The 15,828-nt window shown below is 38.8% G+C and overlaps 1 protein-coding gene across 2 annotated transcripts in view; it reads right to left on the bottom strand.

Annotated features, from left to right (window-relative positions):
- Positions 1-9,451, bottom strand: part of LOC149151218 (trafficking protein particle complex subunit-like protein) — a 315,768-nt gene extending 306,317 nt beyond the window's left edge. For both annotated transcript variants that reach the window (XM_089439733.1, XM_089439734.1), the window contains exons 1-2: positions 9,014-9,451; positions 8,828-8,912 (exon numbers count right to left, since the gene is read on the bottom strand). In XM_089439733.1, the coding sequence (XP_089295859.1) occupies positions 8,828-8,912; positions 9,014-9,297 (369 nt within the window). In that variant the 5' untranslated portion in view covers positions 9,298-9,451. The remainder of the gene's footprint in view (positions 1-8,827; positions 8,913-9,013) is intronic.
- Between the last annotated feature and the right edge of the window lie 6,377 nt (positions 9,452-15,828).

Raw genomic sequence — 15,828 nt, 5'->3', positions numbered from 1 at the left:
GGTAGCGTACGGTGTAACTCATCACTGTGCATACCTGCCCAAATCTCCCATGATCTTACAGGTTACCCACAGTCGGGCCAAGATCATGCTTTGATACCACTGTAATGTTCCTAAACAGGAATTTAAGTGATAAACCAATTAAACAAACAGTGCAACAGTGGAAAATTAAAAACATTTAGCAAACACCCATGAAACACTGTAATATTGGAACTGTTGAGCCATATATTATGAAATATGAGATCATGAGTACAATATATAAATGGAGTAGTGCACCTGGACTTGTCTCAAGGACAAGCTAGACCAAACCCAGGTAGAATAGCTAGAAATATGGATGTTCAACTGTTGTTCTACTATGCTCTGCGTTGTCCCAGTAAACTGTTGATCAGCTGACTTTGGCTTGCTAGAAAGTGCCCAAAAACTACCCAGAAAATTCTGTCGTTTTAGCCTTAGACTCCTTGGACAAAACCCAGAAGGGAATTTCTCTGATTTTGACTTTGGATTTTCGGCCTCTTGGGAGCTGCTCTCCAGCGACATCCGCTGACTTTCGGCCCGTTGAAAAGTGCCCAAAGACTGCTCAAAAAATTCTTCCCTTTTTGCCTTAGACTCCTTGGACAAAACCCAGAAGGGAATTTCTCTAATTTTGATTTAGATTTTCGACCTCTTGGGAGCTGCTCTCTAGCTACATCTGTTGACTTTTGGCCTGCTGGAAAGTGCCCAGAAAATTCTGCCCTTTTAGCCTTAGACTCCTTGGACAAAACCAAAAAAACCCAAAAGGGAGTTTCTCTTATTTTGACTTTGGATTTTTGGCCTCTTGGGCGCTACTCTCCGACTACATCTGCCAACTTTCGACCTGCTGGAAAATACCCAAAAACTGCCCAAAAAATTATGTCTTTTTAGACTTAGACTCCTTAGACAAAACCCAGAAAAACCCAGAAGGGAATTTCTCTAATTTTGACTTTGGACTTTCAGCCTCTTGGGTGACTAAATCAACCTCTGCGTATTTCTAGCTGCCCAGAAAACACACAGTCCCTTCCCTGCGTGGTTGGCTGAGCTATGAATCGCTGCTAGAACTCCTGCAATCTCTGTGGAACAGCCTCCAAGGGCAGGCATGAATGGTCCCTCGAAGTAGAGGTTGAATCTTCCTTGCAGAAGACTCGTGGCTAAACAACGGGTAGACTTGTTAAGCAGCAGAGCATACAAGAGTGAGTTTGTTTGTCAAATATTCAGATGTCAACAAAATGAGAGCTGATCTCTCTTTATAACTCCTTGGGCCCTCTTAGCCTCATGTGGGCCCCTCCATCCACCCATTTGATTTTCCCTCCAAGCATATCGAATGGCTAATTCGAACTCCTACGTGGGTGGCCCCCACATTCCACTAGTAGCTAAATAAAGTCGATTTGGCCCCTAAGTCCCTAAGTCGAAAGTGTGGGGCCCACTTCCTTAGTGAAAAATGTGCAAAATTGTGTAGCAACACCCTGTTACTAATGTGTTTGAGAAGGGATATGACAATGATACAATAATAGGACAGCCTCATGATTCTTTAGTGGGCTAGACGAGGAAATTGATTTTGTTTCCTATTGGGAAGCTTTGCGAGGGTCTGCGAGAATGGTCGTTTACATTTGCAATAGGGTTTTTGTCCCCAGCAATGGCGTCACTAAGAAATGCAGGGCAACAGAAATGTGTAAGGGCTAGAAACGCGAAATTGTGGAGTTGAGGGGTGTATACCCTCGTGCAAAATGCAAACGCCAGATGCGGCTCCTCCTGAAGACGATGGTGGCAGAGATTCCCTTTGGTGAATTCAATATCAAGGCTCAAGTGGAACTCACAATAGATGTGACATGTTTTTGGTTTGATCCACCATGCAAATATAATTAATTGTCGATATCTACGCTAGAAAATTTCTTTCTTGAAGCAAATCTGCTTTTCCTGCTCATATATCTGGAAGAAATCCACCCTGTAAGACTAGATCTGTGCTCTCCAAACCGTTTTCTGGAAAATCTAGACAAAGGCAAGGAGGATGGCCATACAATATCTACAAAATCACAGAGATTTGAGCATGAAATCGAGAAGGAAGCAAGGTCATCGGCATCTCCGAAGCCATGGCATCCATGGGTTTCGAAGCCAGGGTTAATGGATTATTTTATATCCTCAGATCTGGGTGCGAAACAATTCATGCAGCTAGATTTGATCGTTGGTCAAACCTTCCAGACTAAATGCCCAGATATGGATTTGTCAATTAAAGATCTGAATCATAAAACCTTGGATCTGGCAGATCCAGTGACGAGACAGCAGAGGGAGGAAATTTTTCAAAATTTTATAAAAAATCTGAGTGGAAAATCCTTTATTTTCTGGATTTGGGATCGGGATCTTGTGGAAAACCTGAAGTATGCTATTTAGTCTCATATGCGTCTACCAACAGGTTTTCAGTACTTGAATATGAGGGCAAGGTGCTTCAAGATCAGTATCCGCTGGAAGTTTATGGAGTGGGAAGGAACTCCACTATTTTACTGAGCATGAGACTGAGAAGAGGGTCTCCCAATCTAAACCCACAGAAACATAACGGATCCACATCATTCAAAGATTTCCTCAAAGGGAACATTGATGCTTCAGTCAAACCTAATCAAACTCTCAATATTCTTGGTCCCTACATAGTGGAACAATTGAATCAGGTCCCGGAAATGGCAGTAGATCTTTCAGAGGTTAATGATATTAGTACAATCTTCCAATTCCAGGCAATTATATGCAGATTGAATGGCTTCTAGCCAAAACCAATGGATCTATTTCAATGGATTTTTACTACTTGAACTGTAAATTGTGATATTCGTTTATGCTCCAGGGGCTTTTTCATTGTTAAATTTGAAGCATTGAAGGATAGGGATTTTGTCTTGAAAGAGTGCCCATGGTTTTGGGGTTTTGCAGGTCTTTTAATAACTCCATGGTTCCTGGAATTTGATGCCAATATAATGGAGGCTTCAAAAATGTCAGTTTGGTTCAGATTGCATAATCTCCCTCTTCAGTCTGGCACCATAAAGTACTGGAAGGAATTGGAAATAAGCTTGGGAAGTACATAAAGACAAATACACAAAGAAATGAAGAAGCAATATTTACTTTCACTAGAATTTGCGTGGAGGTAGACCGTAGTAAAGGCTTACCTGATCGCATTCATCTGTTACATGACAAAAAGTGTTGGGCACAGTTTTTAGATTTTGAAAATACAGCATTTAGATATTGAATTTGTCTACAAATAGGTCATTTACAAAATTCTTGCCCTCAAGCAAAGAAAGATTCAAGAAGGAAAAAGAAACAAGCAAAAAAGCCCAAGGGATGGTAGTTTCCAGACGAGTCAAAAGAAGAGGACAAAGGGGAAATGGGTAATCCCACAACTAATGTCAATCAAGTTCCACAAGAAATATTATCAGATGGAGGGGACAAACAAGAAGGAATAATGGTACCAAGCCCGACAGTTTCGGAAGCAACAGGATCTTCAATACCAGTATTGCACCAGGAGAATATTACAGAAAAGGAGATGGGAGGTTACAAAAGGCCTCATGCATTTGAGAGTTCAGACTCAGATAAGGAAATCCCGATGATAGCAGAAAAGAACCAATTAGTAATTGTAAATGCCACTCCTAATCTAGGAGGTTGTCAGAAAGTAGAAAAGAAGAAAGGTAGAAAAGGGTAACTAAGTATTTTTACTTAGTCCCAAGTTGTTTTTATTGTCTTATGTCTTTGTTTTTTAGGAGACCAGTTTTGACTGGTATGATTGAATGCTCCTGGAGCATATACAATATGTAATTTTGTTTTTTAAAATAAAATTACGATTTTTCCCCTTATAATAGGACAGCCTCATAAACATGTATATAACTGGATCATGTAGAAGGCCAAGTGAATAAGTCTAGGGCTAGAGGTCAATGATGTCGAGGATGCTCGAGTCTGATAGCAACAACAAGGGGGCAACAATGGCAATGGCTCCCTATCGAAGTCCTTCGAATCCAATGAAGAGTTGTGTTGCATGATCTCGGGGTGGGATGTAGGAGTGAGGGATACTCCTAATATCTGAAGCCAAAGGAAAGAAGCTCTAGATAAATCTTTGGTTGCTCAACTGGGGCTGGGGAGGAACCCGTCAGGGGGATGGCCTGTTCGAGAACCGTCTCGTACTAAACCCTCTGACATTCTGGGTGTGAGTGAACTAATGTGTTGTTCGGCACCTCTGCAACAATCTCAAGGGTACCAATTGCCCTACTAAAGGGGAGGGTTGAGGAGAGTCCTGAGGTCTTGCTGCTCTATTATCTGGAATACTCTGAAACTCAACTCATCGTTTGTTGCTTTGATTAACCAAATCAACCTGAAAGTGTGATGTGATCATCCAAATCGTCCATGAGTGAAGCAAGGTATGTAAGATATGAGATCTATGTCTAAATATCTACCTAATGAAGAGGGCTAGGCATCTCTAGTCAGGATACTGAAAGAAGGTAGAGATGGATCCTCTGGACTCTTTAACCACATGACAGTGAGAATGAAGTTTGAACATCGAGTGGTGTTGTCCATGTGTGTTTCAAACTCATGGGAAGTTTGTTTGACTATATTCAATCTCCTCACTAGAGTTCATAATTACATGATTGATTATATCCCCCCATGTTGTACCACCATACCCATATCTTGATTACTTTATCCCTTACAAAGGATAATTGGCATGACCCTCTAGCCATAGTCCAAAAATTTTTATCCTTATCACACCCATATCCAAAAACAACATAGTCTAAGGTAATCAATAGAGCATATTTATCACCAATTATTAAGTGGAGGAACCTTCCAAAGGAAGAAGTGTCATCAATAAATGAAGCCCTTCATGTTCAAGGCCTCCTCTTTCACTACCTTAGGAGCAAAGCATAATTAAAGAAAGGGTCCTCGTTATGAACTTGCAACTTAATTATATAGATAATTGTTTATTGAATGGAGATGTTCCTTGGATAATGTATCAGACCTAAAATTGTATAACTCCACTACTATCACAATTCTAGAGGATCTCATAATCATCTATTAATGGAATATTTGTCATTATATAGTCATTTCATTTGGGTAATATTTCTTCACCAAACACTATAGAAGATATGTCTCCTCCCACAGACATATTCGCCTCCTAACCAAGCCTCAAGGTTTTATAAGATGCTACCATAGTAACAAACTCTTATCTGAATGACATCCTCAAACTAGTATTGAATGATTGTATGATATCTGTAAGGTTTGATGGTCATATTATTAAGAATCATTCCCTTGTCACCTTGCAACACAAAACACACACACATAAAAAGAAAGAAGGAAAGTTGTTAGCATGCAATGCAACTTACTTAAACTTTATAGAAAAATTAGCAATCCATCCATCCCACTCAATAGCTTGAGTAAGGGATAAAGTATGGCCATCATCAAATCTCCCATGCAGCCAAAACTAACACGCTCGATGTCATTCAACATTTATTGCCATTCTTAAACAATTGAAACACGCATAGTTCTCACACACTAATTTATGGCTCCACCAACTTTCCATATTTATCATCACTCGTAAAATTAAGGGGCTATTGTGGCTAGCTTGTCTCGATAGTGAACCGTAATAGTTACAAAGTTTGTAATGACGATTTTTTCGTGTTAATTTTGAAATGGTCTGTAAGGATCAATCTCAACCTATTAGATCTAGCTCACCTCGATATATAAGAAACAATAAATGATAAATCAAAAAGGGTATTGCCAATGTGACTTCTAATCACTGATTTTGAGGCCAAAACAAAGGCTCGTGATGATACCTTTATGTAAACTATCTTCCTTCTTAAAGCTAGAGCCACTATCTTCCTTCTTAAAGGTGGAGCCACTGTATCTTATAATCACTGATTCGGGGGCCAAAACTAAGGATCGTGACAATGCATTTATGTGAACTATCTTCCTTATTACAAGGGAAGATACTCAATATAATTATGCAATTTATTTTATGCTAATAGTAAAGCTAAAAAGATGGATCGATACCTTAGCAATATGATGCAAGAAGTGAGGCAAGGCCTCTCTCTTCATTAGGACAGCTCAATAAATATCATGGAGGTAACTCATCTGTTTTGAAGGATGTTCATAATAATGATGCCAAATTGCACAAATTGAAGAACGATTATTCAATTGTATGTTGTAAATGAAGTCACTCATGTGAAGAAGAAAAAGAGTGCAATAATAAAGGAGAGGAAGTCATGTAAAATCTATGGAAATGGCATCTACTTTTAGGGTATCTATACATGTTAATTACTCTTATCTTAAGTTAGCCTAATATGCACAATTAGGTTCCCACATGAAATTTATGTTGAGATTTGTAGCTTGGGAGGTACTCCAAGCCCTAGGTTCGAGGTTTGGAGGTTGGAGTGCCACAAAAGCACTTGTGGGCGTGAAACCCAAGCCTGTGGGATTTGCACCCAAGCATATGGGTGTGAATCCATGAGGATATTTCTACATGTGATGATTTGAGTTGATAGAAGACTCCGAGACTAACCGAACGCAACGAAAATCACTCGAATCCGAGTTGTAGAAGTGGAGATATTAATTTTTGAAGTTATGGTGTGGGCTTGTGGCACAAAGTTAAGGTCGGCCTAGCTGTTAGGAGGCCTATGACAAGTTGTCAAGCCCTCAAAGGGCAGTACGTTGGAGCCCTTAGAAAATGTATAAAAAGGAGTGACGTTGGAGGTCATTCCTCACATCCAAGGAACATTCATCATTCAAGAAACCTCTGAAATCAGGTGTGGATCTAAGGCAGACTAGCAAGGAAGCTTGAGGACGAGTTTGGAGTACACTTTCTCTGTTTTTTGGTATAGATTACCTGTGCAGATAGGCTGCAGGTGTCTGTGGTCAGAAGCAGCAAGAAAGGAGGCATGTTGAGTGAAGATCCTCTTACAGTGCTAGGCCGCAGGCCTGAGGAGAGGAAGAGGTATGTTTGAGTAGTGTTTTGTGCATGTATTGGTGTGATTCTTCTCTGTGCAGGGTCACAGATCAATGGTTGTTGCAGCGACATGGTAGAGGGACTGTTTTGAGGGCCGTTAGGCCTAGTGAAGCTCTGTCCCTTAGGCCATAGCTCCTAGAGATGAATGCACAGGAGTACAGGGTGCTCTCCATGTGGCAGTGAAAGGCAGCGAAGAAGGGCAGCAAGTTGGGAGAAGATCACACAGTGTTGGAGCAGTGGGTTAGGGCTAGTAGTGTGCTCTAACCAATCTTCTAGAAGCACAGAACCCTAGGCAAGAGGGCAGCAGCAAGGAGTTGCAAGTGGTCTCTTAGTGATGGATGGATGCTAGGTGATGTAGTGTCCTAGAAGAGGACAGTTTGAGCATGTTAGCAACCAAGAGGAAGGGTGATCCTAGTGTTTGGATGCCCTAACCAGTGGGTAGATGCTACAACAGTCTATTGGAGCCTAGATTTGTGCAATAGCTCCTCTATTGCAGAACAAAGGGCATATCTTCAGAGCTCTAGTTTGATGATGATTGAGCAGATATGAAGGACATGATGTTTGGTGTTGTATTGGGCATTTGAGGTCTGTTGGAGGGCAGCATGAAAGTGCCCAAGTGTGGAGCCCTATGTGCAGTGCATTGATGGACTAAGGGCTACTAGGAGAGGCAATTTGTTGGAGCTCATAGGTCTGATCAGCCAGAGGAGCAGTTTGTTGCAGCCCATGTTCATCATTGGAGAAGCGACATTTGATGGTGATAGGTGGCAGCCCTCCTACCCTATGTTAGTCTTCATTGGAGCAATGCAGGAAGACTATAGTGGGAAGAAGTCCCTGAGTAGCTGAGGAGAAACAGTGGACAGTTGTGAGTTGTTCACAAACAGAGTTGTAAACAATTCGACAAGAGACTCGATGTGTTGATAGTAGATACATTGATGAACAAACAATCAATGAGAGAGCAGATTGGATAGCCGAGATTCAGTGGCCAGATGAAATTGGAGCATTGATAGAGGCAGATGCTGCAGATGGGGAGCCGAAGGACCGAGCAAATGTGTACAAGGTACACCAAGGCAGTTGTGAGGAGCTCTACATCAGCTAGATGATCAGAGTATCTTGTATTGGGTAGATTGGTGGTAATCATGATAAACACCAAGCCCTAGTTGTTGTATATCTTGTATCAGTGGATGTATGAGGGCCATTATCCCTGGTACGGGAGCCCTAGACTGTTGTATTATTCAGTTGGATTAATATAACAAAGTTGGGTTATTGTACATATCATGTAAAAAGTTGTGTATTTTTTGTGCACTAGTAGATTTACTGCTGTTTATATTCTACTGTGTAAAGTAGACTCGATGTGCTTCTTTGTTTGGTAGCCTCGGTGATTTATGATTCTATCCTAGACACCAGGATTGTGGAAAAACAACAATTTATATATCCTGTGTTACACATCAGCCCTGTCCAATATTCTTCTGCAACGTATTTCTAATGTTTAAACTCAAGTCCACGTACTTTTCTTCTATAAACGTCCGTCCTTTATGTAAATTAGTACATGGAAGATGTATAATGCTAATTCTGTTCTCATCAGAGTTTCCCAGGCCCCAGTGGTAGCTCATCTATCATTTGGTGATATCTTTTATCTGGCAATAGCCTTACACTTACCAATTTACCCTTTGATCTTGGGATATGTATTTTGTCTGCACATTATTTTTGTATTCTGATGGGGTATTTAATATGATCTATTAGAGATGGTAGATATATTGAGCCTAGCAAAGGTATTGCAGATATTGAATTATTCGAAATTTAAAAGTTCCTGCTGCAGCATGGATCACAGTATGGGATTTAATGAGGTTAAAGAGTACTGACCTTAATGACCACGTCTCTGACTTCGTAGTTAGAGTGATTACCAACACTAACATAGCTGCAGAATATCTCTCCCAGATATATTGCACTGTGCCACCCAATGAATAAATAAGTAAAAAGCTTTGCAATTTTTGCTTGAATGGAACGATAATGGTATGTATGTATGAAGATGAAGGAAATGCTGCGTACCCAAATGCCTGTGGGAGTACCAAGAGGCCGGAGAGGCCCATTGCATCTAGAGGGCTCTCCAGTTCAAATCTCCTCCAGTAGGTATCCTTCTCTTTGGATTGATCATCCTCTGCAAGCAGTGATGACAGAGCTGTAGGCGATTGTAGGTCATCATCGAAGAAATCTTCACCGAGCATGAGATCAAATGGGTCGCATCTCAATGGATGGTCTATCTGGAATGAGGGCCTGCAGAGACGCATCACCCTGAAGGCCAAGGAATGGGATCCCCCTTGCCCTCCGCTCATCCTTGCAGAGTCAATTTCAACTGTCAACCATCAAAATACACTTCAGCCACTAAGAAATCGATGCCGGCGGACGAACATCTGAATCTCCATTTCTCCGTTTTATACACGCTTCTTGAAATGTTTGAATCTCATGTCAAAAACAAAATTGCCCCGAGTAAAAATGCATTCTAACTATATCTTATTTTAGGAGAAAGGGATAAATTGTTCCGTTTTCATAGATAATAAAAATTATAAACACGTATAAGCGTGTTGGACTTCTTTCTTTCACTTGGGGTAAATGTCTAATTATAGAGGGGTAGTATTATGAATGGGAGTTGTCTATAATGTGATTTTTTTGGAGATTTTGGTGACGGAATCCGGTGGAAAAAATTGAGGTTAAATCTTGATTTGTATTATTTAAAATGGTTTTTTAACTGCATATTTGGATTCAGCACCCTGAAAAACCCCTGGGACGCTTTGATTGTGCAGAAACTAGCTATCAAACTTGCGATTCCAATAAATTGCTGCCGGATTTTGACCGGAAAAACCCACCGGAAAAGCTTCCAAAAAGTGGCATTATAGACCACTGCTTATGATAGGATATGTGTTTCAAGAGGTTTTTTTTTTTTTTTTTTTTTTTTTTTTTTTCAGTGGAAAAATCGGTAACCTTTTATTTAAAAAATGAAAAGTTACTAAGCTACCCATTGGGCACGAGTGCTTTCGCACCCCTCGCAACGTTACAAAACTAACGTGCAATTTGAAGAAAAAGAAAGAAGAAAGGGAAAGAGAGAAGAAAGTAGGAGGCAAGAAAAACTGAGTTTCAGTAGTGAGTAAAACTCACACTTCAAGTTTTTCTTCCCTTTTTCTTTTCGACCTTGCGCCACTCTCCTTGGGTGGGCTCGATCGAAGTTATGACTAACTGTGTTTCTGCTTTCTGCAAGCCTATTTCCTTGTCTGAATCTGAAGTATCTGATTGGTGGTGCCGTTTGATCCCGCCCATGCTCTGATCCTCGTTTGTCTTCTCTGCCTGATTTGGGTGAAGCTGTGAAGCCCTGTTGTCTGATGTGGTTTCCTTCTGGGTCCCCATTTCTTGGGATACCGCAGCATTCTCTGTGGGAGTATCTTCCTCTTCTGCTTCTGATTCTTCATAGCCTATTCAATGTGTAATGGGATTGATTTTACTTCAATTATTTTGTGAGAGAGTAAACAAAGTATAATTAATGAATGGGATGGTTGAGGGTGGTGGACGTCGTAGATGATGACTACTTGGCACTAATACCATATGTTTTTTTAATGTAGATGGGGATATCACATTTACATGTTGGAAATGAGTGAACATGGACTTTTGGATGTTGGAAATGAGTGAACATGGACTTTTGGATGTTGGAAATGAGTGGATGGTTTATTACGGTGGCTTCTTCTTGAAGTCGTAATATTATAGCAATTGTGTATGTTTGAAATGATTTTATGGTTTGGATAGGAGCATTTGATATTCAAAACTCTATAAATGAATAAATGAATCCAGTGAGAAATATTATAGGCTAGTAAGAAATATTATAGGTTTCTGGTTAATTGGAATTCTCTGTATTTTCATAGATAGGTTGATTGTTTGAGTTCGAACGTTCTTCTGTTATTTGGAAACTCATCATGTTTCTAGTTAGTTTTATTTCTTGGGTTAGTGGAGCTCCTTGCAAGTGTTTTCTCCCAGGTTAATTTAGTGAGTTATTGGTGGAGGAGTTTCATTTGTTGGGTATTCAAGCATTTGCCTCCATCTTGGAAGCAGTGGGCTTTATCAAAGTCAGTGGCGCAACCTTCTATTGTTATTTCAAGTGGTTTTCAATTTGGGTTTAATCAACCTCTCTCCAAGGTTGCTTCTAACACTTTGATTTGTGGACTTTTGTTGTGTTTTGACTCCTTTAGGTCCTCTCCTAGCTCTCAATTTTGGTGCCTTCACTCTTAACCAGAGGTTTTCCCTATTTCCCTCTAAAAATGTTTCCTTTCTTCCCAACTTTCTATGAACTAAAGTCTCATTCTTGCTCCTTTTTCCTAACTTTCAAGCCTACTTTTAACTCTTTGTCTATTATTTCTTTCATGTCCAGCTTGGTGGGGGTCCTACAATATTTACTTATTTGAGATACTCTCTTGTTCCTTGGGTTAGATCACCTGGGTTGTGGACTCCCAACTCCTCACTCCTCCCTTTTCTTTGTGATTTCCTTCTCCTCTCCTAGATTATCGTGGTCGCCACCCAAATCTTTATTGTTTATTGTTATCACCCTCCTTGTTACTTGGTTTTTTGGTAGGTCTTTTGGTTGCCATGGTTCACCCTTATTGCTCCAGAGGACGCAAAAGTGAGAGGGTTCAACGTAACCCCTCTTGCTCTAGAGCTCATCGTTTGGCAAAGTGATTTGCAGCAATGTATGTGCATTCAACCCCTCTCGATATTCGCAATGAAATAAGTAATACAAAATGAGAGGCCAAAATTCAAAGAATATGTATTAATGATGTTGAGGTAGAGGAGGAGGTTGGTGGATGGCTACCAAACACTGGCAACACGAGAAATTGATAGACCAAGTATACGCAAATAGTAGATATCTATTGGTAGTTTAAGACCGTTATGGGTAGAGTTTTAGTGGAGCAATTTGAAACCTAATAGGAGATTCTTTTGTGTATTGATGAAATGCAAAAGCAAACTAGGACATTGATTGACAAGGTTTCAATCATGGCCAAAAAGTTGGCAGACCTAGAGTTATTTACCTTCAATGAGGAGAGTGACATACCAGACACCATTCAAGTGGACTCTCCATCTAGATAGATGTTTCTTCTTTTCTTTTTGCTACATATGCTAGCTCCAACCTAATTGTAATCATAAGTGTTGATAGCTTTAAGTTTGATAGTAAATCCCTTAATTGTTATGGATAATATTATCATTTTGGTTTTGTTATCAAGTTTAAACAATTAAAAAGGACAAAAGTTCTATCGTTATACTACTAGTATGGTTTCTCTAATGGCGAGCCAATGCACATAGAGTATGATGTAAACTTTTCATTAATGTGTAATACAAATACTACTCGACTTAAAAAGAACAAAATGTGAGAGTGTAGTGTGAATTTTTTTTTAAATAATAAATAAATCTTTGGATTAAGTGGATGAAATTTCTTTTCACTTTAATATTAATATTATCGTAGCCATGAGGGTTGGCTCAATTGGTCGAGTCCCTATCGTTAAAACACCTTTGTTATTGAGAGGTCACGAGTTCAATTCTCTCAACACTATTGGGGTCAGGCTCCGTGGTTGAGCCGACAGGAAGAGATCCCTTTGGGTGGATTTGTCTGGTACAAATATTGTGTGGACGTAGCAGTTATCATCTCCGGGGTTCGTGAACCCCATATATATATATATATATATATATATATATATATATATATATATATATATATAATGTGAATTATGATCCCAGTAATCCATTATATTTGATAAAAATATAAGGATCAGGGTTAGTTCAAAAGTGTCAAAACCCCTTTGAAAGACTCCACCTTGAGTAAAACTTGGATTATAGTAGAACTATGATAGAGATTGAAGTTTTAACTGAAGCATAGATGGATTTTTTGTTGGAAAATTGTTGGTTTTCGATATTAGTTATCCTACACTTGGTACTAACAGTGATAATCTAGAAGTTGGCTTTTGGATACAAGTTGATGTGATAGTATCCCATCCTCCCTTGCAATGGTACTAACATTGCCAATGATTTCAATGGCATGCCTTATGGACACTATTTGACTTGTGGTTGGTAACTATGTGATGTATATGTCATCCATTACAATTTTTACTTTTGGTGTTCTATATTGGGTATGTGTTATATTCATTGCACGATTAGCCCTATGTTTCATTTTTTGTACCCATTTTTTGAGATTTTTGGCACACAATTTTATTTTTTGGCTATTTTGTTGTGTGTGGATTTTTAGCCCATGGTTTTCTAATTATAGTTAAGGAATTAATGTTATCTTCTAATCTAGGTCAATGGATTAGGGATTTTGGATGCCATAGGATCATATAGTGTATTGTAAATGATGACTTTGATTGATGATAAAAATTAGAGATGTGACTCTAAACATTTTGTTAGTTTTCTTGATTAAGGGTTTCTAAAGTAAATCTATGAGTATTATGTGAGACTGTCATTGTTTACTTTATTGTTTACAAAGAATCTATGTATGCATTACTTCTTATGAAGGTTTAAAAGTTAAATTTGGTATCAAAGTGATTATTGGCTTTAGGGGGGTGCCTTCGTGGCTAAGGATTTGGTTATCTTAGGTCTATGATAAACCCAATTTCAACGAGAGATCTATGGTGGTGTTTCTTGTGCTAGAAAAGAATGGAAAGAAATTCAAAAATAGAGATCAAGAAATTTAATGGGAAAATTAAGCTCGAGATGGCAGATCTTATGGTAGACAAACATTAGTGGGTTGTTGTGGATCCATGTACTACACCTATGGTAATGCCAATAAAAGACTAGTAAAAGTTGGATCGGAATGCAAAGAGCACAATCTGGTTGTGTCTCTCAAATTCAATATTACTAAATGCTTCAAGAGAAGTTACAACCAAGGCATTATGGGATAAGTTAGGGGCTTTGTATCAATCTAAATCCATGGTAAACAAACTTTTCCTAGGGAATAAGTTGTGCAATCTAAGGATGAATGATGGAGAGTTAATGACAGATAATTTGAATGCCTTTAATACTATGGTGAGCCAATTATTGTCTATTGATATTAAAATTTATGATGAAAATAAGTGTATTAGTTTGTTGTGCTCTCTACCACACTTATGGGATAGTTTAGTTGTAGCCATAAGGAGTAATGCAATTGTTTTAAGTTTTGATTATGTGGTATCATCCTTGTTATCTAAGAAGATGAGGCAGAAAACACATGGAAATTTATAGCACATATGCCTAATCTATGAGAATATTCTCCCTAAAAAGAAATAGAAATAAGTCATCAAGTAGGATATCTAAGTCTAGAATTAGATCTAAATATCCAAGAAAAATAATAAGAAATATTGGAAATGTGGTAAAGAAGGGCATTCCGTGAAGAATTGTAGATTCAAAAGTGTTTAGAGAGGGGAGGAATTTGATGATGGTCCCTCCATAGAGGATAAGACCTCCCCAATGGAAGGAGGGGATGTGTACTCGACTTCTTGAGCACACATGCAGATCATGATGTATGGTTGATCAAATCAGGAGCCTCTTTTCATCTAACTCTCTATAGGGAGTGGTATTGGAAATATGAAAAGTATGATGGAGGTGTTGTTTTCTTTAGAGGTGACTCAATGACCAAGAACACATGACAAGGAAAATCCAAGTTAATGCTCAAAGATGGAAGGATTAGAACTTCCTCACGTTCTACACATTCTAGTGCTAGCTAGAAATTCGATATATGTAAGCAAGATTAGTGATGCAAGTGTAAATATTGTGTTTGAAAAGGAAACCTATAACATGGTTCAAGTAGCAATGGTGTTGCTAAGGGGAGTTCAAATTGGAACTTTGCACAAGTGTTGGGAAGTATTGTTATTGTTGGGTGTAATAGTTCTGTTGTTTGTGAGGGTGGAAATGAATAAGACATAATTCCTATTATCTCTATAAAAAATGATGATGTTGTGGCATCAAAGATTGGGTCATATTGGAGACAAGGACCTTCAACCACTACATGGTAAAGGTATGGTTGAAGGTATCTAATTACACTGCAAATCATGATTTTTGTGAACATTTCATTTATGGTAAACAAAATCAAATAATATTCTCACCAAGTGTTACAAGAGCCAAGGGAATTTCAGAGTTAGTACATAGTGATGTGTTTGGAAATGTTCTCACTCCATCACTAGGTAATTATGTGTATTTCTTCCAAAAGAAATATAATGTCTCTAGTAAACTTGAAGAGTTCAAGGCCCTCATGGAGAATTGGGAAAAGAAGAAATTCAAGGTGTTGAGGATGGATAATGATAGATAATTATGTGGAATGACTTCAAGGAATTATGTAAGAAGTGTAATATAGCAAGGCAAAAGACTACTCCATACACACTTCAACGGAATGGGGTTATAGAAAGGATGAGCATGACATTGATGGAAAAAGCAAGAAACATGCTTAGTGGTGCCATGCTATGACAAGAATTCTAAGTAGAGGTAATGGATACTGCATGTTACCTAGTAAATTAATCACCTTCATCAACATCGGTTGACAAGACTCTACATGAGGAAAGGATGGGTAAGAAGCCCTCTTTTAAACAGCTCAAAGTTTTCGGCTATGATGGTTATGTATATGTTCCGAAGGAAAATAGGAGTGCATTGGAAAATAAAGCTGAAGTGTTTCTTTATTGGTTATAAAGGTGTTTTAAAAGGTTATAAGCTTTGGAACCCAAAAACTAAGAAGGTTGTTTACAATCAAGATGTTGTCTCTAGAGAGGTCAAAGATGTTTCCAAATAGGAAGTCATAGCAAGGGAAAAAGAACCAAAGGTTGCAAAGATTGAGTTGTGGGATGAAGAATCTAACTTAGTAGAGGAACATG

The sequence above is a fragment of the Pinus tabuliformis genome, chromosome 9, assembly GCF_031772625.1.
Source record: "Pinus tabuliformis cultivar Carrire ecotype Pingquan chromosome 9, CPIR1, whole genome shotgun sequence".
In the NCBI taxonomy this organism is placed as follows: domain Eukaryota; kingdom Viridiplantae; phylum Streptophyta; class Pinopsida; order Pinales; family Pinaceae; genus Pinus; species Pinus tabuliformis.
This window is presented reverse-complemented; position numbering and strand designations above follow the sequence as displayed.